Source organism: Ranitomeya variabilis, chromosome 1, assembly GCF_051348905.1.
Source record: "Ranitomeya variabilis isolate aRanVar5 chromosome 1, aRanVar5.hap1, whole genome shotgun sequence".
In the NCBI taxonomy this organism is placed as follows: domain Eukaryota; kingdom Metazoa; phylum Chordata; class Amphibia; order Anura; family Dendrobatidae; genus Ranitomeya; species Ranitomeya variabilis.
The window spans coordinates 1,112,210,162-1,112,237,646 of NC_135232.1; the positions used below are offsets into that span (position 1 = coordinate 1,112,210,162).

General features: G+C 42.4%; 1 protein-coding gene across 4 annotated transcripts in view; it reads right to left on the reverse strand.

The window, feature by feature from the left end:
• FGFR3 (fibroblast growth factor receptor 3) overlaps window positions 1-25,884 on the reverse strand; it is a 102,991-nt gene extending 77,107 nt beyond the window's left edge. For 3 of the 4 annotated variants that reach the window (XM_077280196.1, XM_077280195.1, XM_077280194.1), the window contains exons 1-2: window positions 25,749-25,882; window positions 24,051-24,304 (exon numbers count right to left, since the gene is read on the reverse strand). In XM_077280196.1, the coding sequence (XP_077136311.1) occupies window positions 24,051-24,222 (172 nt within the window). In that variant the 5' untranslated portion in view covers window positions 24,223-24,304; window positions 25,749-25,882. Of the gene's footprint in view, window positions 1-24,050; window positions 24,305-25,748 lie in introns of all 4 variants that reach the window. The other variant, XM_077280197.1, reaches the window with a different exon arrangement.
• Between the last annotated feature and the right edge of the window lie 1,601 nt (window positions 25,885-27,485).

Sequence of the window (27,485 nt, forward strand, 5' to 3'; positions counted from 1 at the left end):
TGTGATTTGTGGAAAAACCTTGCATTAAGTGAAAAATTTCGCTATAGTGCCGCCACAGGGGAAAATCAGTATTAGTCAATACCCACTCTAAATCAATTAGTTGTCTGTGTGATGTAGGATGAGATGGGTCCTCCAGACCAAGAAGCGATCTGTGCAACTGGGTTCTTGGCTCTGGCCAAGAGATGAGGATCTTGAACCACTTCCGTAAAGTATATACAGTGGGGAAAAAAGTATTTAGTCAGCGACCAAATATGCAATTTATCCCGCTTAAAAAGATGAGAGTGGCCTGTAATTGACATCATAGGTAGACCACAACTATGAGAGTCAAAATGAGAAAACAAATCCAGAAAATCATCTCGTCTGATTTGGCAAGATTTATTTTGCAAATTATGGTGGAAAATAAGTGTTTGGTCACTAACAAAAGTTCTGCTCAATATTTTGTTATATATCCTTTGTTGGCAATGACAGTGGTCAAACATTTTCTGTAAGTCTTCACAAGGTTGGCACACACTGTTGGTGGTATATTGGCCCATTACTCCATGCAGATCTCCTCTAGAGCAGTGATGTTTTGGGCTGGTAGTTGGGCAACACGGACTTTCAACTCCCTCCAAAGTTTTTCTATGGGGTTGAGATCGGGAGATCGGCTAGGCCACTCCAGGACCTTCATATGCTTCTTACAAAACCACTCCTTCATTGCCCTTGAGGTGTGTTTGGGATCATTATCATGCTGAAAGACCCATCCACGTTTCATCTTCAATGCCCTTGCTGATGGAAGGAGGTTTGCACTCAAAAATCTCACGATATATGGCCCCATTCATTCTTTCATGTACACAGATCAGTTGTCCTGGTCCCTTTGCAGAGAAACAGACCCAAAGCATGATGTTGCCACCCCCATGCTTCACAGTAGGTATGGTGTTCTTGGGATGCAACTCCGCATTCTGTCTCCTCCAAACATGACGAGTTTTGTTTCTACCAAACAGTTCTACTTTGGTTTCATCAGACCATATGACATTCTCCTAATACTCTTCTGGATAATCCAAATGTTCTCTAGCAAACTTCAGATGGGAACATACATGTACTGGCTTAAGCAGGGGTACACGTCTGGCACTGCAGGATCTGAGTCCCTGGCAGCGTAGTGTGTTACTGATGGTAGCCTTTGTTACGGTGGTCCCAGCTCTATGCAGGTCATTCACTAGGTCACCACTGTGTGGTTCTGGGATTTTCGCTCACCGTTCTTGTGATCATTTTGACCCCACAGGGTGAGATCTTGCGTGGAGCCCCAGATCGAGGGAGATTATCAGTGGTCTTGTATGTCTTCCATTTTCTTATTATTGCTCCTACAGTTGATTTCATCACACCAAGCTGCTTTCCTATTGTAGATTCAGTCTTCACAGCCTGGTTGAGGGCTACAATTGTTTCTGGTGTCCTTCGAAAGCTCTTTAGTCTTCACCATAGTGGAGTTTGGAGTGTGGCTGTTTGAAATTGTGGACAGGTGTCTTTTATACTGATAAGTTCAAACAGGCGCCATTACTACAGGTAATGAGTGGAGGACAGAGGAGCCTCTTAAAGAAGTTAAAGGTCTGTGAGAGCCAGAAATCTTGCATGTTTTTAGGTGACCAAATACTTATTTTCCACCATATTTTACAAAAAAAATCTTGCCAAATCAGACGAGGTGATTTTCTGGATTTGTTTTCTCATTTTGACTCTCAGTTGTGGTCTACCTATGATGTCAGTTACAGGCCTCTCTCATCTTAAGTGGGAGAACTTGCACAATTGGTCACTGACTAAATACTTTTTTTCCCCACTGTATAGGAATTCTTTTTCTGAACTAGACAACTTACTCACATACGGTCATTATTAAAAGTTTACCCACATCAGCACTGGTTTCAGAAGTCCCAATTTTGGCTAGGGTTTGACCCATTACAGAGTTTTCTGTGATGGCACACGGCAAGTGTTGCCTATGAAGGGGGTAGCTTAGCATTGTAAATGAGCAAAGAAAGGAGACGGCTTAAAAATTAAAACTAGAAAAATCAGCCAGCCCCCTCCATTCACGGCTTCGATGACATGAAACTCTTTCCTAAGTGGAGAACAAGTGTGTATTTCATTTTTAGGCACATCTAAAAAGACGTGCTCTAGCTTGGAGAATAAAAAGTGCACATTAATATGGTACCTACTAAAAATCTTTTTGGGGGTGCTAGTCCCTTTAAATAGAAAATGTATTTTAGAGGTCTGTTGTAGTCATGGATAATGAAAACATAACTTCCCCCATTCTTACCGGTGTCATCTATTCCCAGGAAAGCACATCCTCTCCGCAATATGGAGAGTAAATCAATTGTGAATGAATGAAGAGCAGCATCTGGAGTGGGGATATCATTGATGGGATATGGGACTGCTTCTCCGAGCCTTTGGGTAATCCCATGATTAAAGGCCAGTGAATGCAGACACATCCAATACTTCCTGTGATGTAAGGAGCTTCGGCATAAATGGATTTTGTACAGAGCACATTACGGATCTGAAAGGCGGAATTTCAAAGGATTAGCGAGCAGCGTGCCCACAGGAGAGACCCTCTTATTCGCATCACCGCTAAGGTTCTCCGCTCCTCCGGTTGTCTCCATTTTCACGTCTCAATGATCATTATGCAAAATACCGCAATTATTGCCTGTCGAGGGCTCATCTTACTTGACAAACCGGAGATAAGTCAGTCAATCAGACGCTCGATCTAGTGTTACCCAACGGCCCTCGATGTTATTAGACTCACATATGCACAGCGTTCTTGGGCGGCACGCTTGGTGGACCAATGTAACTGGCATTTACTAGTCAATCGATTCTGCCTGGCTAGGGAACAGCATGGTTGTGGGGGCATACATACCGCACACAGGAGGCCAAAACTGTATTACACCACATCCTCCCCCCTTTTTTTTTTTTTTTTTTTTAAACCCCGCCCAAATGACAAAGAAATGCCTTTTTTATGCAAATCTGAATAGACCCTGCCCCTTTCAGTCAAAATGCAGATTATACCCACATTTAAAAAAAAAACAAAAAAAAAACACAGGAAAGTCAGTAGGTACAATGGCGAGCCGAGCAGTTTTAAGTATTAAGAGTTTAGCGTTTCAGTGAAAAAGTGCTTTTTTTTTTTTTTATCTTTAATTTTGTCCGTTTTAGGTTAATTTCGCCTTCAAATATACATGCGAAACTTGTGCATCCAGCGTTAGCGGCGACCATCTGATAAACATTTGCATAAGTGAATATATGACCAGGGAATTATTCTATTGGGTCCCCTTTAAAGTATTTATTTGCGGGAACAATCACTTACCATAAATATGTATTTTTTCCCCCTATTATAAAAGCCTCTGTTCTCCTGAATCCGGCGTTGTTTTTCTTTTCTTCCTGCGCTGTTCCTGAGATACGGACCTTTCTTCACTGTTATTTTTTTAGCCAAGAGGGTGTGAGCCTCAACTCCTCTATTGGCTTCTTGTAGAGGACCCCGCCCACTTGGCTTACAAATTTAGCTTTACATACAGGGAAGAAGGAAGGGGCTGTATCTCAGGAAAGGAGAGGAGCAGGAACAAGAGAAAAAACGCTGGATTCAGGAGAACAGCGGCATTTACATCAAATAAACAATAAAAATAAGTTATATATTTACAGCATCTTTTTTAAAACAATTTTATATACATTAAATTTTAATTCTTAAAATTTAGATATTTTTTACATGAGGTTTTGTTGAGGATTTTTCCATATTCATTAATATGGGTATAATCTGCTGTAAGAACCGACCCGCTGCAGATTTGAATCTGCAAGGAAAAAAAAAAAAATACTCAACGCGATTTCAGGAATCTCATTCAATTTGTTGGTATTGAAAAAATCCTTTAGTTTGTCACAAAACCATGCAAAAAAAAAAAAAAAAGTGACAAAAACGCAACATGTGCACGCGCAGAAAAAAAAACTGCGTTCAAAACGCCTCTTATCACAAGTGTGAATTATAAGGCGGCTTTGACTACAGTACATGTAAAAGGAAATTCATTTTATTAAACAAAAACAATTTTTGCAGCTTCTTCATTGCTTTCTAAAGGCAGCAGATTTCCCAATTTAGTCTGAAAAAAAAAAAAGAGAAAAAAAACAAACAAAAAAAAAACACCAAGTGTGTGCCTGAGATTTCTGAAATCTTAAAACTTTTGCTGGTTTTAATTTGCACAAAAATAATAAAAAAATAAATCAGAAAAAAAATGCTGCAAAAACGCAACGTGTGAACATACGGTAGTATAAAGCAGAATTCTCAAAGGTCTTTGATGACAGCTCTGATAAGTGAGGCCGCTCTAAAAACACCATAAAAACGGTCTTTTAAAAAAAAAAAAAAAATTATAATTTTTTTCCTAGAAAATGCATCCAAAAAACAGACGGCCATTCTGGACCCTTGTGAAACGCAATCTGGGGAGAGCGGTGGACCAGCGCCGGGCTTTCATCATATAATGACTGTAAATCAAGGCAAACATTTTCACTTTCATGAGCTGAAAGCCAATCGTGCATGACAAAGGGAACATTTCATTAAATGGAAATCAATTAACTTTGCGGCACAGATCACTTGGCAGAGAATACAACTGTACTCCTGATTTATAGATAACCAAAAGGGGAGAAAAAAAAAAAAAGTACCAGAATCTGATACAACAGATCATTCTGGAACAGGAATACAATTCCAGAGCGTCAGTAAAGACCGACATAAAAAGGGAATGGGTTTATATACTATTGAGTAAGAATTTGCAAGCAACGTCCACGCAGAGACAAACCTTTCAAATTGACAACATTACATCCAAAGAAGATTGACAGCACAATTTTTTCTACTTTTAAAATGGAATGTTAAAAGGGAAATGAAGCTTTTACGTCAATTATATGTTCCAGTTACCTTGTCCTGGAGTTAAAAAAAATCAATTAAGAGATGATAGGCGAGTATCAAGTCTGTGTAGAGGTAGCTTTATGGTTGATGGGGGATGGATTGGAGTCTTTGTGCATGAAAATCTGCATTTGTGTAAATTTTCCACCCAGATCTGCAGCGTGGCATAGACCTATGATTAAGAACATTACTATTCGAAACGCGTGGGACAGTCCTAGGGTCCGTTGCCTTTTTTGCAATGTTTTTAATCATGTGAAATAAAAAAAGAAAGTTTTTCATCTATATCTTTTTCTCCAGTAAATTGACAGACATATCTGCCCCAATATATCAGTTTTACCCAGAAAGCTCCTTTTTCTCCAAATGTATATTGCCCTTAGTGGCTGGTATAGGAAATACAAGACAAAAGAGGACTTGTCACCAGGTCAAAAGGTGGCCATTACATTCCTGATGTTCCCATCTTTATAAGGGGCATTGCCAGATGATCCTCGGGGGCGTGTCTTTAGGCTGCTTTGCATTATTACATAGTAAACAACGCCCACTTGACAAAGACCATAAAAAAAAGTTCATATCTCGGGAACCGTAAGACAGGTCTTTGTGAAATGTGGAGGATAAGTAAAGCTGGCCTGAGAAATTAGGTAGCGGCTTATCTACCTGTTGAACAGGTGACTACGTTCTAACCACCTGATTCTTATCTGTGGGGGCCCTTAAGTGATCGCCGATCCCAACAAAATTGGCGCGTTGGGCTGATTATTCAGGGTTTGTTCACACATGGTGGAGGTTGGTGGAGATCAGAAGAACCTGCTGCCAATAATGTGTGCACATGGCCGTCTGGAGGCTTTTCACCGACGCCTCTTGCCGTCCGGATGACATCCAGAGCGGTTCTACTAATGACTGACTGTATATTCACATCGTCTTATCTTCCGGTGTGAACAACATGATGCTGAGCGGCTCCACCAACTTCAGCGGGATTATCAGAGAAACAAGTGTCACTTGAGGCCTTATCAGCTGGAGATACAACATCGGGGCCCTGGTGCTCCTCAAGTCTAGACTTTCACATGGACACTTCAAGAAATCATGATCCTTCCCCCAGGACCCCCAGATAATAAGGTACCAATTAATCTCCAAGATAACCAGCCAAGAGATTCCTTCTGTAATGACAGCTAAGAATAGATGTTGCTTTCAGAGAACAGATACCTAATCAATACATTAGAGGAGGCTGGTCTGGAAATGTTCTTTTAAAATATTCCTCTAAAATAGACCTCTTCTAATTAGGAGGCTGCTACGATGAGCGAGTCGTGGCACAATGATGTCGCAAAGGCTTAATAATCAGAAAAGGTTGCGGGGATGCGGGCAGGTAGGACTTTGGTCCAGTGGCCATTGGACCAGGATGTCTTACCTAGACAGCTCATTGATTTTGGAAAATGCTGTATAATGCTTCACTTGTCCTCTGGAGGCGCTGTTGCAAATCAAATAATTGTTTGTTCACTTGCAGATTAAAGCAGATTTTAGGAGACTCAACAAAATGATTGCAATAAAAAAAAAAAAAATGGACAACCTCATTAATATTGACAAGAAAAATTACAACAGTCAAATTTCCAAAATTTTCTGTCTTCAGGAGAGCACTGTGCTTCTTCCTCCTGTCTTACCATTTCCCGAGAGTGATCCTGTAGTTTGAAGTAGCGGCCCCCTCGAGCCCCAGGCAGAAGCAGCCACCCCCTCGAGCCACAGGCGGGCGCAGCCGCCCCCCTCGAGCCGCAGGCGGACGCAGCCGCCCCCCTCGAGCCGCAGGCGGACGCAGCCGCCCCCCTCGAGCCGCAGGCGGATGCAGCCGCCCCCCTCGAGCCGCAGGCGGAGGCAGTTATGACTCTGCAGCATCAATGCTGAATGTGGACGGAAGGTGGATGGAACCAGCGATTTAGCTAGCTTCAGAGTAAGATTTGCAGACTCTTTGCCCTAGTTAACCAGCCAATCAGACTGCAGAGGTGACCAATAACCTTGGCAAATGAGCAAAAAACAAAAAAAAAACAAAAAAAACTACCGTATAAAAAAGTAAAAATCCCTCCGTTCTTGAGGAAACTTTCAAAGTTGCTTGTTCTTACAATCCCTTCTCAATTTTAATCAGTTAAGAGCATGAGAATAACTTTTTCAACCAAGTGTTAAAAAAAAAAAAAAAAAGAGCTAGTATTAGGAGAAAAGCCACAAAACATTTGAATACTTTAAAATTGTGGCATTTATATTTCATAAAACAGAATTAAAAAATAAATCATTGAGTTAAAAAAGGAAAAATTTAACTAAAGTCAAACTTAAAAAAAAAATAAGATCTTCATTTTTAGAGCATGGTGCAAAGTATAACTAAAATGCATTGCAAAATTATTTGCCCCCCTGTGAACCAAGTGCTGCATCTCTGCCTGGCAGAAGAAGAGGGAGTGTATCAACAAAGTTCCACAGGTCACAGATAAACCTCACAATATTTTCCATGCATTTCGCTCTAGAAGAAAAGGTTTAAAGACAATTATCTTCTTAGAAGCAATTACTGGCTCAAAACAGAAGATAACGCTCAAGGACATATCACAACAAAATGGACAAAAAGTAAAAACTTTGTAATTCTTTTTAAAACATGCCCGTGAGAAACTTTCCCTAGGTATTTCACAAGACGCTTACTGAAGGTTTCTAACCTCAGGGATAAATATCTTACCAGCTATTTTAACGAAGTATGACGAGTACCTAGAAAAGGATTCCAGAAATTGTGGATGAAAAAATAAAAAAAAATAAAAAACCCTAACATCTGAAATATATCCGCATAAATGTTATTTCAATAGGGAGATAAGCAAACATATTTGGTGACGCCTGTCTCCAAGAAAGAAGGAATAAGTACAAAGAAGAGTAAGGGTCCCAAAGCCAAGCTCAAGATGGAGCACCAAATATCCGGCGTTGGACTGAGGGACTGACGTTTGTTGCTTCCTCTTTTACCACTTTATACATTTTGGGCCAACAATGCAATTGGCATGGATGGCCAACTGTCCCCTGGAGAAAAGGGAAGACTACCAAGACACCCAAGAAAAATTGGCAAATCTTCTAGGAGCCACTAAAATAAAAAAAAGATTAAACAAACACCCAAAAAAGAGAATTTTCAAAGGTTAAATGTGAGTGACAATGGAATGTCATCAAGACATTCCCCCAGAATCCACATGGTGGAAAAACGTGGACCCTGGTAACATGGTAAAAATGGTCTACATGGTTGCCTGGATCAGAAATATTTGAAGTATTGGAGGTTAGACAGAAGAATCCTCTGTAGAGCCAACAAGGGGGATAGATTCAACCAGGGTTAGGTACCCTCTCTCCAAAAGGTATGTATGACGGACTGGAAACCACCCTATAAAAAAGGCACACTTTACTCCATTAAAGGGTTATTCCCATCATCATAGACGGATATTGTTGGATAGAACTTGTAAAAGCAATTACTTTTGCCATTTACTAATTTTCATCTGTTTTTGAGATCCACACTTTTCTTTTCACCCCATTGCCTAGGAGACCGACCACCGCTGTGGTGTAGCTTGTAAGCACTGCGCTAAAGCTAGCATGGGAGATAACAGCGTGCTCCGGACCCCCTTCAAAATCAATAGAAAAAGAGCTTATAAGCAGTGTGGATGTCCCGTTGCCTAGAATCAGTGGTCGGTCTCCAAGGCAACGAGCTGTAAACAAAAAAAAAATTGTAAATGTCTCAAGAACGACTGAAAATTTTAATAAACAGGAAATTGCAAAATTGCTTGTATTTATAAGCGCTTTCCGACAATATCCATTTATGAAGATGGGAATAGCACCTTTATTATATTTACAGTTTTCTTCCTCTCATATTCTAAAAGTTGTCACATAGCAATTTATTTTTAAGAGATGTTGTCCGTGAAACCAGGATACTTCTCCCATGAAGTGTTGTTGCTTCCCATAAAAATTAGTCATAACCTAGAGGACAGGACAGAGGAGCTCTTCTTACCCAGGAGTGTGGGATTACTGGCATTTATAGGGCTTGACAGGGTAATGTGGCATCAATAGAGTGTCACTGACATATGACGTAGGGCTGGATAGCCCTCAGGTGGAGGGCATACAGCGGGCAGTATGCGGGGGGCACTGATCATACGCCCAGGCTAAACTCTCCAGCACACTGACGTCAGAGAGCCACACTGCTCGCACTGAACACTACCTGCATATTACGCCCTGGTGATTTACGACGTAGTGGAACTTGCTAGATCCATCATGTAATAGGTTTTTTGGCTTTCGGGAGGTAATTACGCTGCTGTAGGAGCACTAGACAGGTGCAGAGAGAAACAAGATGTGGACATACAAGTGCTTCTCACTAATTTAGAATATCATCAAAAAGTTAATTTATTCCCGTTCTTCAATAAAAAAAAAGTGAAACTGATATGTAGAGTCATTACAAACAGAGTGATGTATTTCAAGTGTTTATTTCTGTTAATGTTGATTATGGCTTACAGCCAATGAAAACCCAAAAGTCATTATCTTAGTAAATTAGAATTAAAAAAAAAAACATCTGCAAAGGCTTCCTAAGCGTTTAAAAAGGTCCCTTAGTCTGTTTCAGTAGCTCCACAATCATGGGGAAGACTGCTGACGCGACAGATGTCCAGAATGTAGTCATTGACACTCTCCACAAGGAGGGGAAGCCACAAAAGGTAATTGCTAAGGAAGCCGGCTGTTCACAGAGTGCTGTATCCAAGCATCTTAGTGGAAAGTTGAGTGGAAGGAAAAAGTGTGGTAGAAAAAGGTGCACAAGCAACCGGGATAACCACAGCCTTGAAAGGATGGTTAAGAAAAAGCCAGTCAACAATTTGGGTGAGATTCACAAGGAGTGGACTACTGCTGGAGTCATTGCTTCAAGAGCCGCCACACACAGACGTATCCAGGACATGGGCTACAAGTGTCACATTCCTTGTGTCAGCCACTCATGGCCAATAGACAATGCCAGAAGAATCTTACCTGGGCCAAGAAGAAAAAGAACTGGACTATTGTTCAGTGGTCCAAGGTGTTGTTTTCAGATGAAAGTAAATTTTGCATTTCATTTGGAAATCAAGGTCCCAGAGTCTGGAGAAAGAGTGGAGAGGCCACAATCCAAGCTGCTGGAGGTCTAGTGTGAAGTTTCCACAATCAGTGATGGTTTGGGGAGCCATGTCATCTGCTGGTGTAGGTCCACTGTGTTTTATCAAGACCTAAGTCAGCGCAGCCTTCTACCAGGAAATTTTAGAGCACTTCATCCTTCCTTCTGCCCACAAGCTTTTTGGAGACGGAAATGTCATTCTCCAGCAGGACTTGGCACCTGTCCACACTGCCAAAAGTACCAATACCTGGTTTAAACACAACAGTATCACTGTGCTTGATTGGCAGCAAACTCACCTGACCTTAACCCTATAGAGAATCTATGGAGTATTGTCAAGAGGAAGATGAGAGACATCAGACCCAACAACGCAGACGAGCTAAAGGCTGCTATCAAAGCAACCTGGGCTTCCATAACCCCTCAGCAGTGCCACAGGCTGATCGCCTCCAGGCCACGCCGCATTGATGCAGTAATTGATGCAAAAGGAGCCCGACCAAGTATTGAGTGCATTTACTGAACATACATATCAGCAGGTCAACATTTTGGATTTTAAAATCATTTTTCAAGCTGGTGTTATGAAGTATTCTAATTTACTGAGATAATGCCTTTTGGGTTTTCAGCAGCTGTAAGCCATAATCATCAACATTAACAGAAATTAACACTTAAATAGATGACTGTGTAATGACTATATAATATAGGTGTTTCACTTTTTGCATTGAAGAAATGTAATATATTAACTTTTTGATGATATTCTAATTTAGTGAGAAGCACTTATATAGGTGCTCAATTTAGCTCTTGGAAGGTGCGGGATGTTCTTGGAGAGATCCAACCGGTGTAGCGCGTCTTACAGGCAATGCTCCTTGGGATAAACATATGCAAATGAATTTAAGCATAAATAAATTTGAAAAAAAAAAAAAATCTGGACGACCCGACATGTTTATTCCTTACATGGAAAGCCCATTGGTTCCAATGTGAATGTTGTAATCATTTTCATCATCATCCATGTGATGGAGCTACAGGGATATGGAGTTTCCTCCAATGCCGCAGGACACCACCACTGTTTTATTACCATGAGACTCTTCTCCCAAAAAGGGATTGTCAAAAGAGGACCTCTTTCAATCCAATCAGTTGGGTTCTTATTCCAACCACCGCTCTTTAGTCCCCATTTAACCAGAGGCTGCTCTATAAAAGTCAGTGGTCAACCCTTTACCAGGGGTATTCCTTTAAGTCAAAGGGACAACGTTTAGATTGGTGGTACCCATACCGATAACCAGGATGGTGCACTTTTAGCAATGTTTAACTTAAACGGTAGTGAGCATGTGCAAACACCTTTCCATTCCTTATGAGGCTGCCCAAAAAAATTCAAGTACGGAGCTCCAGCCGCCCCATAGATAAAGGATCAAATGGAAGTTGAGCATGCGCACTGCTGCTCCATTCTACTAGGGATAAAAGTTCTGTCAGTGGCGATCTAGAAGTTGTCTCTCCTGTGGTCCATGGCAAAATGAGAGAACGAGCGGCAGATAGACAGCGCGCGACAAAAAGACGGCGCGCGACAAAAAGACGGCGCGCGACAAAAAGACAGCGCGCGACAAAAAGACAGCGCGCGACAAAAAGACAGCGCGAGACAAAAAGACAGCGCGAGACAAAAAGACAGCGCGAGACAAAAAGACAGCGCGCGACAAAAAGACAGCGCGCGACAAAAAGACAGCGCGCGACAAAAAGACAGCGCGCGACAAAAAGACAGCGCGCGACAAAAAGACAGCGCGCGACAAAAAGACAGCGCGCGACAAAAAGACAGCGCGCGACAAAAAAAGACAGCGCGCGACAAAAAAAGACAGCGCGCGACAAAAAAAGACAGCGCGCGACAAAAAGACAGCGCGCGACACAAAGACAGCGCGCGACACAAAGACAGCGCGCGACAAAAAGACAGCGCGCGACAAAAAGACAGCGCGCGACAAAAAGACAGCGCGAGACAAAAAGACAGCGCGCGACAAAAAGACAGCGCGCGACAAAAAGACAGCGCGCGACAAAAGGACAGCGCGAGACAAAAAGACAGCGCGAGACAAAAAGACAGCGCGAGACAAAAAGACAGCGCGAGACAAAAAGACAGCGCGAGACAAAAAGACAGCGCGAGACAAACAGACAGCGCGAGACAAAAAGACAGCCCGAGACAAAAAGACAGCGCGCGACAAAAAGACAGCGCGCGACAAAAAGACAGCGCGCGACAAAAAAAAAAAAAAGACAGCGCGCGACAAAAAAAAAAAAAAGACAGCGCGCGACAAAAAAAGACAGCGCGCGACAAAAAGAGATAGAAGTAGTTGTTTTAGTATGTTTGGTTTTTCCAATAACATGAGAAATGATCAAACTTCTCCGCAGGGACCGGAGCTCCAGTAATCCGTCTGATGCAGCTTGAACTAAATGTTCTCTAGGTATTTACTTTCCAATAACACAAGATTATGGGATAATATTAAGACCATAAAACGATGGAAAATAAAAACAGCCAAGGAAAGGTACATAACACATGTTGGTATTATCATTGTCCAAGGCGAAGGCACTGCAGAAAAACAGGACAGGGCACAGTTCCTTTTTAAAGGAGACCTCCTGATTTCAGGAAAAAAATGCCCATAGAAACAAAGCCTCCTTAAATGGATTGCATGTGGGCAAAAACATTTTTATACAAATTTGTTTTTTAACAAAATGTGGAGAACAGACAAAGACAAAAAAAACACCTAGAAAAATTAATTATGCCCCCGGCTAGGTTTACATCCAATGATCAACAACACCAAAAAAGGAACAAAGACTCAATACACAAGTACCGTATTCAATAAAAAACATTTTTTTCGTCCCTGTGAAGTTGGCATCATCAATGTGACAAAAATTAGAGACTGATGGGAGCAGCATGGAAATGGAAGTAGAGATGGATCGTGAGGCTAGTATTGCATTTATCATTTTATTTATTTTTTTAATCTCAAAGACGCAATACATCTTTGTTCCAGTGCTGACCCCGTTACCTCTCTGGTGTCAACTTAAAATGATGATCGATACGGCCAATGGCTGGCCACTGTGCTGGACTGACTCAGCCTCCGATTGGCTGCAGTGGTTACACCTCACATCATCGGAGGTAGACTCCGGAACTGACCAGGAGGAGCAGGGATCAGCGAGATGAGCATGGCTTCTTCCTTTTTTTAAAAAAAAAAATGCATTTTCTTAAAAAAACAAAAAAACAATATGGAGGAGATTTGACGCACATGGGCCACAACTCCATATAAGAGTCAGTGTTTTTTTTTTTACTATCATTCACATCCAGTTATGCGAATACCAATGCAAATTGGCTCAGGGGTCCACGGTACGCTGCCCCCTTCCACATTTATTCCATCCTGAATAGAGTGACCGCCATCTCAAGGAGGTAGAAAGAGTCCCCTGACCTCACTAATCATCTCTATCATGGCCAAAGAGAGGATTACACATTCAAATACCCTCATGCAACTTCGATTCATTCATAAAAATAAAAAAAAACTATAACATTGTTAAGAGGAAAAAAAAAAAAATCCTGATGAGGCCCCCAGTGTTTTGGGCTTGGATTGTACTCAATAACCCCACCATCTGCCTTCCTCTCGCTAGGAGTAGAACACTTCCCTGCGGGGATGTGAAAGTGTACACCGTTTCTATATAGCCTAATGGGCATCATTCATATTAGCAAACATGCACATACCTCCAGAATGCCTGCCCTTCAATGAGTGTTTTATGCAGCCCGATGCTAGCACAAAGCAGTAGCTGTTACCTCGCCCGCCGCCCTGTGTGGAGAATTAGCTCACTAGGGGGAAAAAAAAAAAAAAAGAAAAAAAAAATCCTTCCAAGCCGCTTTTATGGAAAATAAGGACTTAGGCTGTTAACGTAAAATCTACTGAACAACAAGCGCCACTAATGAGCTAATAACACATGGACCATTTCACTAAGAGAGCTTTCCTTTCATAGTGTACAAGTTACATGGAGTAGGAGGGGGTAGAAGGCGTCTTTGTGTTCTGTAGCAAAGCTCTACTCTGTACCTACAAAACAAGAGTCTCCTTACTGTAATCTACAGGTTTACTCTGCCCGCATAGTCCACCACCTGCGAAGGGAAAGGCGAAGATTCTGCTGATGTCCATACAAAATGGACAGCAACAGCGCCACAAGAATAGTATACGTAGTTATCACTTGTACTACTTGTGTGGTCTAAAGATGGGCATGTATTCTACGAATATCATTTTTATAACCTGAAGCCCTGTAATGTCATGGACAGTGGGAGGTTCCCATAAAAAGTTTATATTTATTGTGGTCGATTGATAATCTCCCATTGAGGTAAGTGGATCAAAATCTATAAAGGTACCGTCACACTAAGCGACTTTGCAGCGAGAACGACGACGATCCGTGACGTTGCAGTGTCCTGGATAGCGATCTCGTTGTGTTTGACACGCAGCAGCGATCTGGATCCCGCTGTGATATCACTGGTCGGAGCTAGAAGTCCAGAACTTTATTTCGTCGCTGATCACCTGCTGTCATCGCTGGATCGGTGTGTGTGACACTGATCCAGCGATGTGTTCACTTGTAACCAGGGTAAATATCGGGTTACTAAGCGCAGGGACGCGCTTAGTAACCAGATATTTACCCTGGTTACCATTGTAAAAGTAAAAAAAAAAAAAAAAAACACTACATACTCACCTTCTGATGTCTGTCACGTCCCCCGCCGGCGGCTTCCGCTGCTGCCGGCGCTGACACATTCAGTCAGTGCAGGAAGCTCTCGGCAGCAGCGCGTAACCCTGTGGACGCCCAGGGACGCGACAGACATCAGAAGGTGAGTATGTAGTGTTTTTTTTACTTTTACAATGGTAACCAGGGTAAATATCAGGTTACTAAGCGCGGCCCTGCACTTAGTAACCCGATGTTTACCCTGGTTACCCGGGTGCTGCAGGGGGACTTCGGCATCGTTGAAGACAGTTTCAACGATGCCGAAGTCGTTCCCCTGATCGTTGGTCGCTGGAGAGAGCTGTCTGTGTGACAGCTCCCCAGCGACCACACAACGACTTACCAACGATCGCATTGCTGGTCGTTGGTAAGTCATTTAGTGTACCGGTACCTTAAGAGCATCACCTCCACTTTCTCAAAAACCCTCATCAAAAGGAAAAAAAATGACCTGTTCTACTTGTATTGATTTGTAGACACCCTTGTTTTTATAAATGTACATGGAGGAAACTGCTAAAAGAATACTACTGCCGAAACATACACGCTATGTTTTTTCTAGTGCAGATCCTCAGGGGCAGAGCCTGAATTTGTATTAATGCTCCACCCCCTACATTAGGATCTACAAAAGAGTTTCAGTTCTGCCACCGGTGTTCATTTAACCTCAAAATATGAAATGGGCCGATTACAAGGAACATCTAAAACATAGCTAGTCTTCTATGTGTCAAAAAGGAACAGTAAGAAGGCATCAAATGTCTATGTGTAGTGTTAGTGTCGCATCATAGGGATTGGTGATATCCCTGACCTAAAAAAAATTATATATATATATATATATATATATATATATATATATATATATATATACACACACACACATATTTTTTTTTTATTTTAGTTTTGTTTTTTTTACAGCGAATCCAGATTTAAAAGAAAAGATATATAGATAGAATATGTGAAGCATATGAATTTGATCAAATTGATTTGTCCAATATGCTAATGTTAGAGAGACCGTGAATTATGCATTTCCACAAATCGTTAGATCCATGAAAATTAGGAATTTAAAAAAATAATAAAAATTAAAATAAAAATTAAAAAATAGACGGCAGCTTTAAATTTCACAACGAGATCTCATCTAGTTCATGAAAAGTTTCGCCATCTAATCTATAAAACCACTGTGCACGCTCCAGCACCTGCGATTGGACAGATATAAACACAATCTGTGCAGCTCGCAGCCTTCGTTACATCACGTAGCAACACCAATTTTTTACTTTTAACAGGAGAGGGGAAAAAAAAAAAAAAAAAAGCCTAAAACCGTCTCGCAGCACTTAAATCACAATTTCTACTGTCGAGCTTGCATTAACCCTTCGCTAACTTCTAGTCCAAGTCACGTAGAGGTGCTTGGAAAAATAAGCGAAGCAGCAGCAGCATTGCCACGTGGTGCATGTATACAAGGATGTCATGTCTCCCCGGATCAATGAACGCTCTAATGTCTACAGAATGTTCCGTGTGTGAAGCAGGGAGGGAACAAGAAATTAAAATAAAGACCTTAGAGGAAAATGAAGGTAGAATCTGCATCACTTGTCAATACTTCATCACTTTTTAGATCTCTGCTTGCTCTCAACGAATAGGAGCATTCTTAAGATTTTAAACCTGTCATGATCTTATCAAACTTGGCACATAGCCAGCTAGAAAAAGATATGAGTCGATTCTGCTGCAGATTCAGACACCAATTCCACTCTGCTACATAGGAACATTTGAAAACTACACAGCCGGAAGAAATGTACATGGGGCAAAATTCCTCAGAAAGTGGATTACGTTAGTGAAAATGCTCATCCCTTTGCAAGTGCTGTAAATCCACTGTGACACTACATGTGTGAATCCATAGGCAAAATCTACTACACTTGACTGTTTGGGCCTTCCTATCCTTACCCCCAATTGCTACAAATGGGGGCCCTGATGGTGTATTGTCATATGCAACCAAGAAATGCAACCACAAAATATTGCAGATTTTCAGTTTTTGCTCTATAGTCAAATGTTTAACCATTGGTTTATAAAAAACAAACAAAAAAAAACTATCAATAGTATTCATGAAAATACAAAACTTTGTAACATATCTAATTGGAGAAATCTGCTTCTTTCTCCTCCTGCTTTGATTATTCAGTCTCAAAATTCTCAAGACACGGGTAAAATTTGCCTTCAGTGAATACAGATTATCCCATTACTCAGAAGATGACAATTGGTGCTCAAAGTTCTATGGAGACCTGTAACTTTCAGTAGAACTTGCAGTAGAAGGTCTGCGTCTTCCTCCAGCTCCTCCCTAGAATGACTGCATCTTCCTCCAGCTCCTCCCTAGAATGTCAGCATTTTCCTCTAGCTCCTCCCTAGAATGTCCGCGTCTTCCTCTAGCTTCTCCCTAGAATGTCTGTCTTCCTCTAGCTCCTCCCTAGAATGTCTGTGTTCCTCTAGCTCCTCCCTAGAATGTCAGCATTTTCCTCTAGCTCCTCCCTAGAATGTCTGTCTGTTCCTCTAGCTCCTCCCTAGACTGTCTGTGTGTTCCTCTAGCTCCTCCCTATAATGTCTGTGTGTTCCTCTAGCTCCTCCCTAGAATGTCCGCGTCTTCCTCCAGCTCCTCCCTAGAATGTCCGCGTCTTCCTCCAGCTCCTCCCTAGAATGTCTGTGTCTTCCTCTAGCTCCTCCCTAGAATGTCAGCATCTTCCTGTAGCTCCTCCCTAGAATGTCCGCGTCTTCCTCTAGCTTCTCCCTAGAATGTCTGTCTGTTCCTCTAGCTCCTCCCTAGAATGTCTGTGTCTTCCTCTAGCTCCTCCCTAGAATGTCTGTGTCTTCCTCTAGCTCCTCCCTAGAATGTCTGTGTTCCTCTAACTCCTCCCTAGAATGTCTGTGTTCCTCTAGCTCCTCCCTAGAATGTCTGTGTTCCCCTAGCTCCTCCCTAGAATGTCTGTGTTCCCCTAGCTCCTCCCCAGAATGTCTGTGTTCCTTTAGCTCCTCCCCAGAATGTCTGTGTTCCTCTAGCTCCTCCCCAGAATGTCTGTGTGTTCCTCTAGCTCCTCCCTAGAATGTCTGTGTTCCTCTAGCTCCTCCCCAGAATGTCTGTGTGTTCCTCTAGCTCCTCCCTAGATTGTCTGTGTTCCTCTAGCTCCTCCCCAGAATGTCTGTGTTCCTCTAGCTCCTCCCTAGAATGTCTGTGTGTTCCTCTAGCTCCTCCCTAGAATGTCTGTGTTCCCCTAGCTCCTCCCTAGAATGTCTGTGTTCCCCTAGCTCCTCCCCAGAATGTCTGTGTTCCTCTAGCTCCTCCCCAGAATGTCTGTGTTCCTCTAGCTCCTCCCCAGAATGTATGTGTGTTCCTCTAGCTCCTCCCTAGAATGTCTGTGTTCCTCTAGCTCCTCCCCAGAATGTCTGTGTTCCTCTAGCTCCTCCCTAGAATGTCTGTGTGTTCCTCTAGCTCCTCCCTAGAATGTCTGTGTTCCTCTAGCTCCTCCCCAGAATGTCTGTGTTCCTCTAGCTCCTCCCCAGAATGTCTGTGTGTTCCTCTAGCTCCTCCCTAGAATGTCTGTGTTCCTCTAGCTCCTCCCTAGAATGTCTGTGTTCCTCTAGCTCCTCCCTAGAATGTCTGTGTTCCTCTAGCTCCTCCCTAGAATGTCTGTGTGTTCCTCTAGCTCCTCCCTAGAATGTCTGTGTTCCTCTAGCTCCTCCCTAGAATGTCTGTGCTCCTCTAGCTCCTCCCTAGAATGTCTGTGTTCCTCTAGCTCCTCCCCAGAATGTCTGTGTTCCTCTAGCTCCTCCCCAGAATGTCTGTGTTCCTCTAGCTACTCCCCAGAATGTCTGTGTGTTCCTCTAGCTTTTCCCTAGAATGTCTGTGTTTTCTACTAGCTCCTCCCTTCTCCATAGAATTGTTAAATCACCAACTGTCACCTCCTATTTCGCTAATGGGAAAATCTGTTTTCATCGAGTACAGATTTCATCCATGAATTGAGAGGGATAGATCAATCCAGGAGGAGAAAAAGCAGATTTTTCTGATAAAAACAAAAACAAACTTTTACATGCAAGATATATTACAACAAACAATTAAAGTGACAGTTGCGCTTTAAAAAAAGAAGCAAACAAAAACAGGTTTTCAACCTTTAATTGACCGTAGTTTTAACTTGCAACTGCAGAAGCAATGAACAGACCGGCAGTCGAGCATTCAACTCCGTGAACATAAAAGTGTCCCACTCTCCCGGGAGTCGGATCTCCACCGATCAATCTGTGATAAAAGGGGTTATCCAGTAAAAGAATGTTCAAGTGATTTCTATTAGCGGGTTTTTTGCTACCTAATCTGACAGCAGCATAATGTAAGGGCAGAGACCTTGATTCCAACGGTGTGTCACTTACTGGGCTGCTTGCCGAAGCTTTGATAAAATCACTGTTTTATCAGCAGGACTAGTAAACCTGCTTCCATGTAGTCTGACATATTCCCGAGCACCGTATAACCCCGCCGTCACCACTGATTGGCAGCTTTCTGCCTATGCACAGTGTACACTGAAAGCTGTCAATCAGTGGTGTGGGCGGAGTTATACAGAGCTCAGCAATTAGAGCACTGCTAGATCTGCTGCAGAGAAAACCGATTTTATCAAAACTGCAGCTGGCAGCCCAGTAAGTTACACATTAATGTAAAATCTTGTGGTTTTTCCCCAACTAAAAACAAAAAAAGAAAAAAGGACGATTAAACGCAGCTTGTGAACAAGCCCTAAAAACCTGCAGATAGATATAGGTGTTCCAGAATGACAACTCCTAGGATGCCATGTCAGAGCATATTGGGGGTTGTAGTTACAGTCTCACTACGTGGAAGTACCAAGCTGTACATGGCCAAGAATGATGGGAGTTGTAGTCCCGATTTCTCCGGCATAACCAAACCATGAACTCTGGTGAAGAGAACCTGCAGGAGGTTGTTGTGACAGCCAGAACAAGAGTTTCCATGGGGTTTTTGACGGGTAATTGATCTATACGGAGAGGAGGCACAAGAACACAATGAAGAAGCCGACGGAGGGAACTTAGCGCTCAAACTGAAGAAAAATGAAGAATATTAAAAATGGAGGCGGGGAAGTGGGGGGATATTCTACATTAAGTGCACAGATCGCTAGACAGTAATTACTCGTTTTATCACGTTGATTCTGGCAGGATTACTTTCCCGCGCAGACAATGGAGCGGGGTTATTTCATGACAGCGCTGCCTGTCAGGAATTCCATCATGACAGATATCAGGCCTCATTTATCAAAACTGCCTCAAAAGAAACACAAATCTTTCTTGGTTTCCCACAGCAACCAATCAGAACTCAGCTTTCATTTCCAAAACAGCTCTGGTAAAATAAAAGCTGCTCTGTGATTGGTTGCTACACGCAGTGGGTCAGATTGATCAAGACTGATCTTTATTGCCCATAGCAACCAATCAGAGAGCAACTTTCATGTTACCAGAGATGTTTTACAAATGGAAGCCGAGCTCCGATTGGTCACTAGGATCAACGAGAGCTTAGCATTTGGTCTGTGATTGGTTGCTATGGGCAACAGACAGATTTTTGTTTAATTTTGAGAAATCTGACGAGCGTTTAGGCCTAGATTTTGTCAGATGCAGGAGGGAATTTATGCACATTATGAACCCTATTAGGGTGGGGCGGCAGTATGGCTACAAGTAGGGTCCTGCTAGTGAAGTACTGAGGAGCCATCATGTAAAACATGGAGGCAAGGGTTACTTGGAATAGTCAGATCTGTCCTACTACAATGATCGGATGCGACCAGGGGTGTAACTATAGTGGGTGCAGGGGTGCAATAGCACCCAGGCCTTGGGGCTTAGGGGTCCCAAAAAATGTCCCGTAGGTCCATATAAGAAGATCAATACTATTCAAGACCCGTGATGGTTGGAGATTTTGCATTGTTACACCATGTGACTGGTCTGGCCGATACGTGGGACAATAACAGTGAACATGACGTATTACTAGGGACTAGGACAATCACAATCGTGGTTGTTCACTCTTGGAGACATTTTTTTTCTTGCTCAAATTCATGTATTTGGGGCTAAAAAAAAAAAAAATAAATCACTTTTGCAATTGAGTTACATTCAAAATATGTCTTCCACATCCTGAGGTAATGAGGTAACTGAGGATCCATCAGTGAGCCCGCTAGGATGTTCTGACAGCCAGTTTGTAACTGAGGTTAGGGCTACAACAACTATCACACAGCCAAAGTTTGTGCCGATGTTACACTGCACCACAAAACAAGTAAATGGGGTCCAGCGCGCCCCCGAGGGCACAGTGAGGGCTCGTGCACACGCTGCGGATTTTGCTGCGTATCCGCAGCGGATTTGACGCTGCGGATCCGCAGCAGTTTTCCCAAAGTTTACAGTACCATGTAAACCTATGGGAAAAAAAAACCGCTGTGCACATGCTGCGGAAAAATCCGCACGGAAACGCAGCAGATTATTTTCCGCAGCATGTCAATTCTTTGTGCGGATTCCGCAGCGGTTTTACACCTGCACCAAGAGGAAACTGCAGTTGTAAAACCGCAGTGGAATCCGCAGAAGAAACCGCGATAAAATCTGCAGTGAAAACCGCAGTGGTTTTGCACTGCGGATTTTCAAAATCCGCTGCGGAAAAATCCGCAGCAGAATCCGCAACGTGTGCACATACCCTAAGTGCGACAAGCAATGCACAAAAAGTCCAGAGTTTTAATTTTTTGTGTGACTTGATTATGGCAGTCGCACTACCCTCGAAATAACAATGTTACCCCATTCACTTTGGCAGTGCGACAGGGTCGCGGCCATAGACCACGTGTTATCTGTCTTCTCCCGGGCTCTTCTCAGCTGATTTATGACCACTGACCACATAAAAGATGAAGGAGCAGAGAGGCAAACAGATTGTAAAAAGCAAAATGGGGCAACATTTTTAATGAAATCCAATAGAAAAAAATACTTTTAGTCCTACATACATTCTTTAAAGTTAAAAAATAAAATAAAAATATTATTATTATATTTTAATAATAGATATATAATAATAATATTTACCCAAATGTGGACAATGTGCGACCCTCAGGCTCCCTAGTCCATCAGAAAGCATTCCACAGCTCATCTGCACTTTCCAACAATTGGATGCCATCCATGAGATCATTAATAATGACATATAAACAGTGCGCCACATAGCAAATTCACCATCACTGCACAGCCATGACCACACAGGAGCCTACAGCAGGACCACGTCAGCCACAGAGGAGACCATCTCCATATGAAGCAGAGTCTCTATAACGGACAATATTAAAGGTATATACACAGAAAACACAGATGTAGCAGGGTCGAGTTTGTGATATGGCACAACAATAATCTGACAGTAGCAGAGCCCAGTTTGTTGTTGGCACAAGTGTTATCTGTGATTGCACTCTGGACTAGACGTAACCATACAACATTATCTATATCACAGGCATCTACTGTATTATTTACAAAACGTATTACATAGGACTGCAGGTAAAGAATTCGGTCATTCATAGGACTGCATGTAAACATACTACCTTCTATTTACTCAAGACCCAGGCTGATTTGTAGTTTTACATGGGACTGCATCTGAACCCTACAACATATTATTTAGAAATGAATGATCACATCTCGTTTGTGGCTTTACATAGGGCTGCATGTGAATATACAAAATGAGGACTATTGAAAAAAAAAAAAAAACTGCGATAATCCTTATTTGTAATTGTACATAGGACTGCACATGAAGCTACTACATTCAGAATGCTCAGAAGTGCACCATCATACATTGTTTTGTTTTTTAAATAGGACTGCAAGAAAGCCCAATACCTTTTTTTCCCACTTCAAATTATCGAAATTCACAAGAAAAGTCACACAAAAACGATGAGTCAAAATTCCTCTCTGCTACATCAATGCGTCATTATAGCATTACATAGGACTTCATATGCAAAATGTTTATTGAGAAAGTAGTGAAGCTGCCCATTTGCAGTTTTACATGGGACTGCTGGCCCACCTACAGTATTCTGAATGCTCAAATGCACAAGCCAATCTTCGTTGTATTTTTACATATGACTGCATGTGAACTGAACACAATATTTACAAATATATGATCATAGCTCATTTGTGGTTTGCATAGGACTGCATGTAAATCTACACCATTCTGAATGCTTGAATATCGATGGTTATGTCTAATTTAGGGTTTTACATAGGACTGTCTGTAAACATACATTGTTCTGAATCTTTAGAAACACTACATCAAAAAGAACAAGCGCACAGAGCTACATAATAGCCAAGGTATTTTCTGCAGACAGTCATTATTTATGGTTTGACATGGGACTGCATGTGAACATGCTACCGTTCTGCTTACTCAGAAAGCTATGAGGATGTGTTATTTGTGGTTTTTCACAGGACTGCATTATTCTGAATGGTCACAAATACGATATCATATTTCTGGTTCTACATAGGACTGCAAGTAAACCTACAACATTTATGAATATTGAGAAGTGTACAACCACATCTCAATTATGGTTTAGCAGGTAAAACCTACAAAGTCGTGAATATTTAGAATTGCACAATCACATCTCATTTATTGTTTTGCATAGGACTGAAGGTAAAACCTACAAAGTTGTGAATATTTAGAATTGCACAATCAAATCTCATCTGTGGTTTTGCATAGGACTGCAGATAACATTCCTTCTCATCAAGATGCAAACGATTCTGAAGTAAAATGCCAAGAGACAAATTTGGCTCTGCTACATCTTCATGGATCTAACGACATATGTATACCCCGTTTTTCCAATGAAAACTGAGCTCTGCTACAATTCGATGTAGGTAGCGTCTATCCAATTAGGCTGCAGCAACAGTCGGCTCTGCTATGTCGCCAACGCTCCTCTACCCCATGATGCACAATCCAAGGCAGCAACCTGTCCACATAATCACATTTATGGCCACTTCTGCAATAACTTTCTGATGGCTGCCATGATACAATACGGACCTGCAATGATGTGCCACGGACCCCCACAAGCTGGGAGGGGAGCGCACAGCACTGTACACACATTAGGACCCCTCCATACACAAACAACACAGTGTGGGAAGCAAGATAGCCCTGCAGCACCAAAGGAGTTAATCTGAGAGTCAACTTGCCCAGTGATTAATTAGGGTCCTCAAACAATGTCCCCCCCCATCCTGCCAACCTCCTATAGTGCAAGTCAGGGACAACAGGCAAATCCTGCATTTCTCATGAGAAGCTCAAGGGGTCTGATAGATGAGACCCCTGTCTTCCCTCCCCATTCGTAGGCGAGCAAATTTGCAAAGCCGAGGGTGGATCCGTATGGTTACCTGCTGGTTTTCCCTCTGGCTTGTCCTCTTCTGGCTGGGCAACTGGAAGCCTGGCAGCCGGCACTCCACTCACTGTCACCAGGCAAAAGCAGAGTGTGCACCACACGGTGACCATTCCCACTAATATCCCTTGGCACGGGGATAACCTGCAGCCCCCTCCAGCCTCAGACATCCTCCGGTTGCATACTTTGCTCCCTTGGGCTCAGCGCTGTAACCCCGGCACTGGTCACCTTGACCGAAGAAGTAGCACCGACCTAGAGAATGCAGAAGAGTAAAGTTATCAGTCTGGCATACTGGGACCTATACAGAACCACATACTGGGTGAGGATACTGGGGGAGGTCAGGAGAGGGACTGGTTATCCTTTAAACCACACAGGGTTTGCCATTAATGAACCTCAGAGGACTGGCGGAGCGGCACATTGCTGGAATGCCTCATTGCCCAGTGACTTGTAGATCTGTTCTACACTGATACATTGTATCCAATACAAAGTAAACAATAAGTTAAATATTGATACAAAGATGAATAAACAGATGGACTGAACCCAATGGGTCTGGTCTGTGCCCAGAGATCATGGCACAAGTAGGTGGTCTCAGAACAAAGTCAGACTGATCTCACTGGTGGCCAGGTGACCAAAGCTTAGATCATTCCAGGAACCGAGATCCGCGCTGTAAGGTCACGTTCACACCTTCAGTATATTAGACTTCTCCTCTGATTGTTCCACTCCTGGTTTTGGCTTATAAATACTGATGTAAAATACTGACCGAACACTGACCGTGTGAACGTGGCCTAAAAGAGGAGAGGACTGCATGAAGACTGTGAGGACACAGAGGAGAGGACTGCATGAAGACTGTGAGGACACATTGACAGATCTACTGAACGTCATAAGGGATCACAATGTGATCTACGCCTGATGGATTTCTCAGTCTGAGGTCCCATGTGATTTGCTCTTCCCCGTATAGATTTCACTGTAAGTCGTGCAGGTAACAGTAAGATGCGGAAAGGTTTATGGACGTGCAATTGTTAGAGAACTGCTGGAGCTTCTCCCTAAGCCATATTGTAGCTGGAAAACTACAACTCCCAGCGTGAGAAATTGCACTATTGCAGCGGCATTAGACTGGCAGGGTTTGTGCATTTTTTTTGCTTTTTTTAAAAAAATACATACATATATACATACATACATACATACATACATACATATATATATATATACACACACACACACACACACACACACACACACACACATACAGTATATATATATATAATAATATTATATATTAAAAATAAAATAAATAGTATTAATAAATCTTTTTTGTTATGGGTCAAAAATATGGGAAAAAATGCACTGCTGTGGAGGAAGCCATGAGGTTGTAGCTTTGGAGGATGGCCCCCACGGCACTGCACACTGGTCGCTCACAGGTCACACTGGCACTTTCCTCCCGGCAGGTGACAGTTTGTGCATTGGGCTCCTGCAGTGGGGGTCTTCCTTACACAGGAGCCCCCCAGGGTCTGCTGCCATGTGAGCTCTGTAGCCTTAGTGCATGGTCCCCCAACCTTCGGAGCCCCCTATGACACAGCCCCCTATTTGGTTACACATCCAGGCTGATAAAATGTGCAAAAAAAAACTTCATCGCAACTCCAAAGTGTCCATCGTTATGGGGTCCCAGCACAGTTCACAGTGGGGTCCAGCACCTTACCTGCTGCCCCTGTAGCTCCAGAGCCCGGGGGAGCTCAGCTCCGGGTGCCCAGCTCCTGTGCTCCGGGTGCCCAGCTCCTGTCCTCCCGCCGTACACCAGCAAAGTGCCGGCCACTCCGCTCCTCCAACCCCCTGACAGCGAGCTCCAATGTGCCGGGCGTGGCTACACCGCACAACCACGCCCCCGTCCGCGGCAGAACACGCCCCCCTCAGACCTGCTATCAGACACGCCCCCTCTGAGGGGTGACGTCACCGTGTGTGCCCCCCCCCCCTTCCTTCTCCCCTTCTTTAACCCCTTCCTTTGCCTGCGGCTCGTGTGCAGATGACTGAGATGCGAAAAATCGAGTTCCGAGGTGGATTTTTTTTTAAGAAAAAGGTGCGTAAAAAAAAAAAAAAAAAATGTAAAAAAAATCTTGAAAATGTTTTACTTGCAAAATAAAAGAATGCTATGCAGATTATAAAAAAAAAAAAGCTGCCCGAGTGCATGCTGGGAGTTGTAGTTTTCTGACAGCCTCATGTTAACTTCTTTTTTTCTTTAATTCCCTCTGGAATATATTGGTGTTTTTAGCAAAAAAAAAAAAAAATAAATATAAGCGTAACAGCAAAAAAAAAAAAAAGTGAATCCATAAAAAAAAAAAACCTGGAATAATTAGGGGTGAAAAAAAAAAAAAAAACCCGAACATATTGGGGAGCGTTCACACTGACGGAGCAGCGTTGGAGAATAGAACGATTTTCTACTCAGATCAATGGTCGGGATGGAAAAATAAAAATCCCAGCAAACGTGCAGATTTCTGGACTGGACTGGTTCACACTAGGGATGTGTTCACACTGCGTCTTTTTTATATTTAAAAAGTGTTTTTCCAGCAGTTGGAGCTGCAGGTTTCGCGCCTTTTCTTTGGAGTTTTGTAATATTGAAGCTTTTTTTTTTAGGAGTTTTTTTACATCATTTTTTTACCCAGCGTTTCTTTTTAATTTCCATAAAGAAATGCAGAGAATTAAATTTTTTTGCAGCGAAAATGCTAAAAAAAAGTTTCTCCCCCCCCCCCCCAAAAAAAAAAAAACCCCTCACCTTTTTAGGCTGTGACGTTCCGGATTTTTTGCATTTTTTTCACGTTTTTTCTCTATAAAAACACGATAGAACCGCGAAAAAAAACGCATCCATTTAGCATCCTATTAATAGAATGCAATCCGCAATTTTTGTGCACATGTTAATTAATTTTGTGGATTTTTTCCACGTTTTTGCTGCTTTATATTGCATCGGGGAAGCTCCGGAAAAAAATGCGAAAAATCTGCCAAAAAAAAGCTCAAAAAACGCATGCGGATTTCCTGCGGAAAAAGTCCGGTTTGGGTCAGGAAATTTCTGCAAAGATTCCTGACGCGTGCACATAATCTTAGTCTTCCCACTGACTTGTATTGCAGCGGTTTCCTGGAGGATTTACACGCTGTTTTTGTTTTGTTTTGTTTTTTTAAACTTTTGCTGTCTTTTAAAAAAACATTTAAAAAAGAAGCTTCAAAGACCAAACATTTAGCAGAATCTGAGCAGCGAGTCGTTTTCACATAGAGATGAATACGCTCAGTCTTTTTTGGATTCTGCCTGGAATCAGCTGCAAAAACTATCATAGCGCACAGCAATGGTCCAACTTTTGCTACTTTTTTAAACCACATTGGGGTTTGAGGACCATGTAGTCAGGGGTGTACATAGAAATCATGGAACCCCATAGCAGAAGTTCTAATTGCA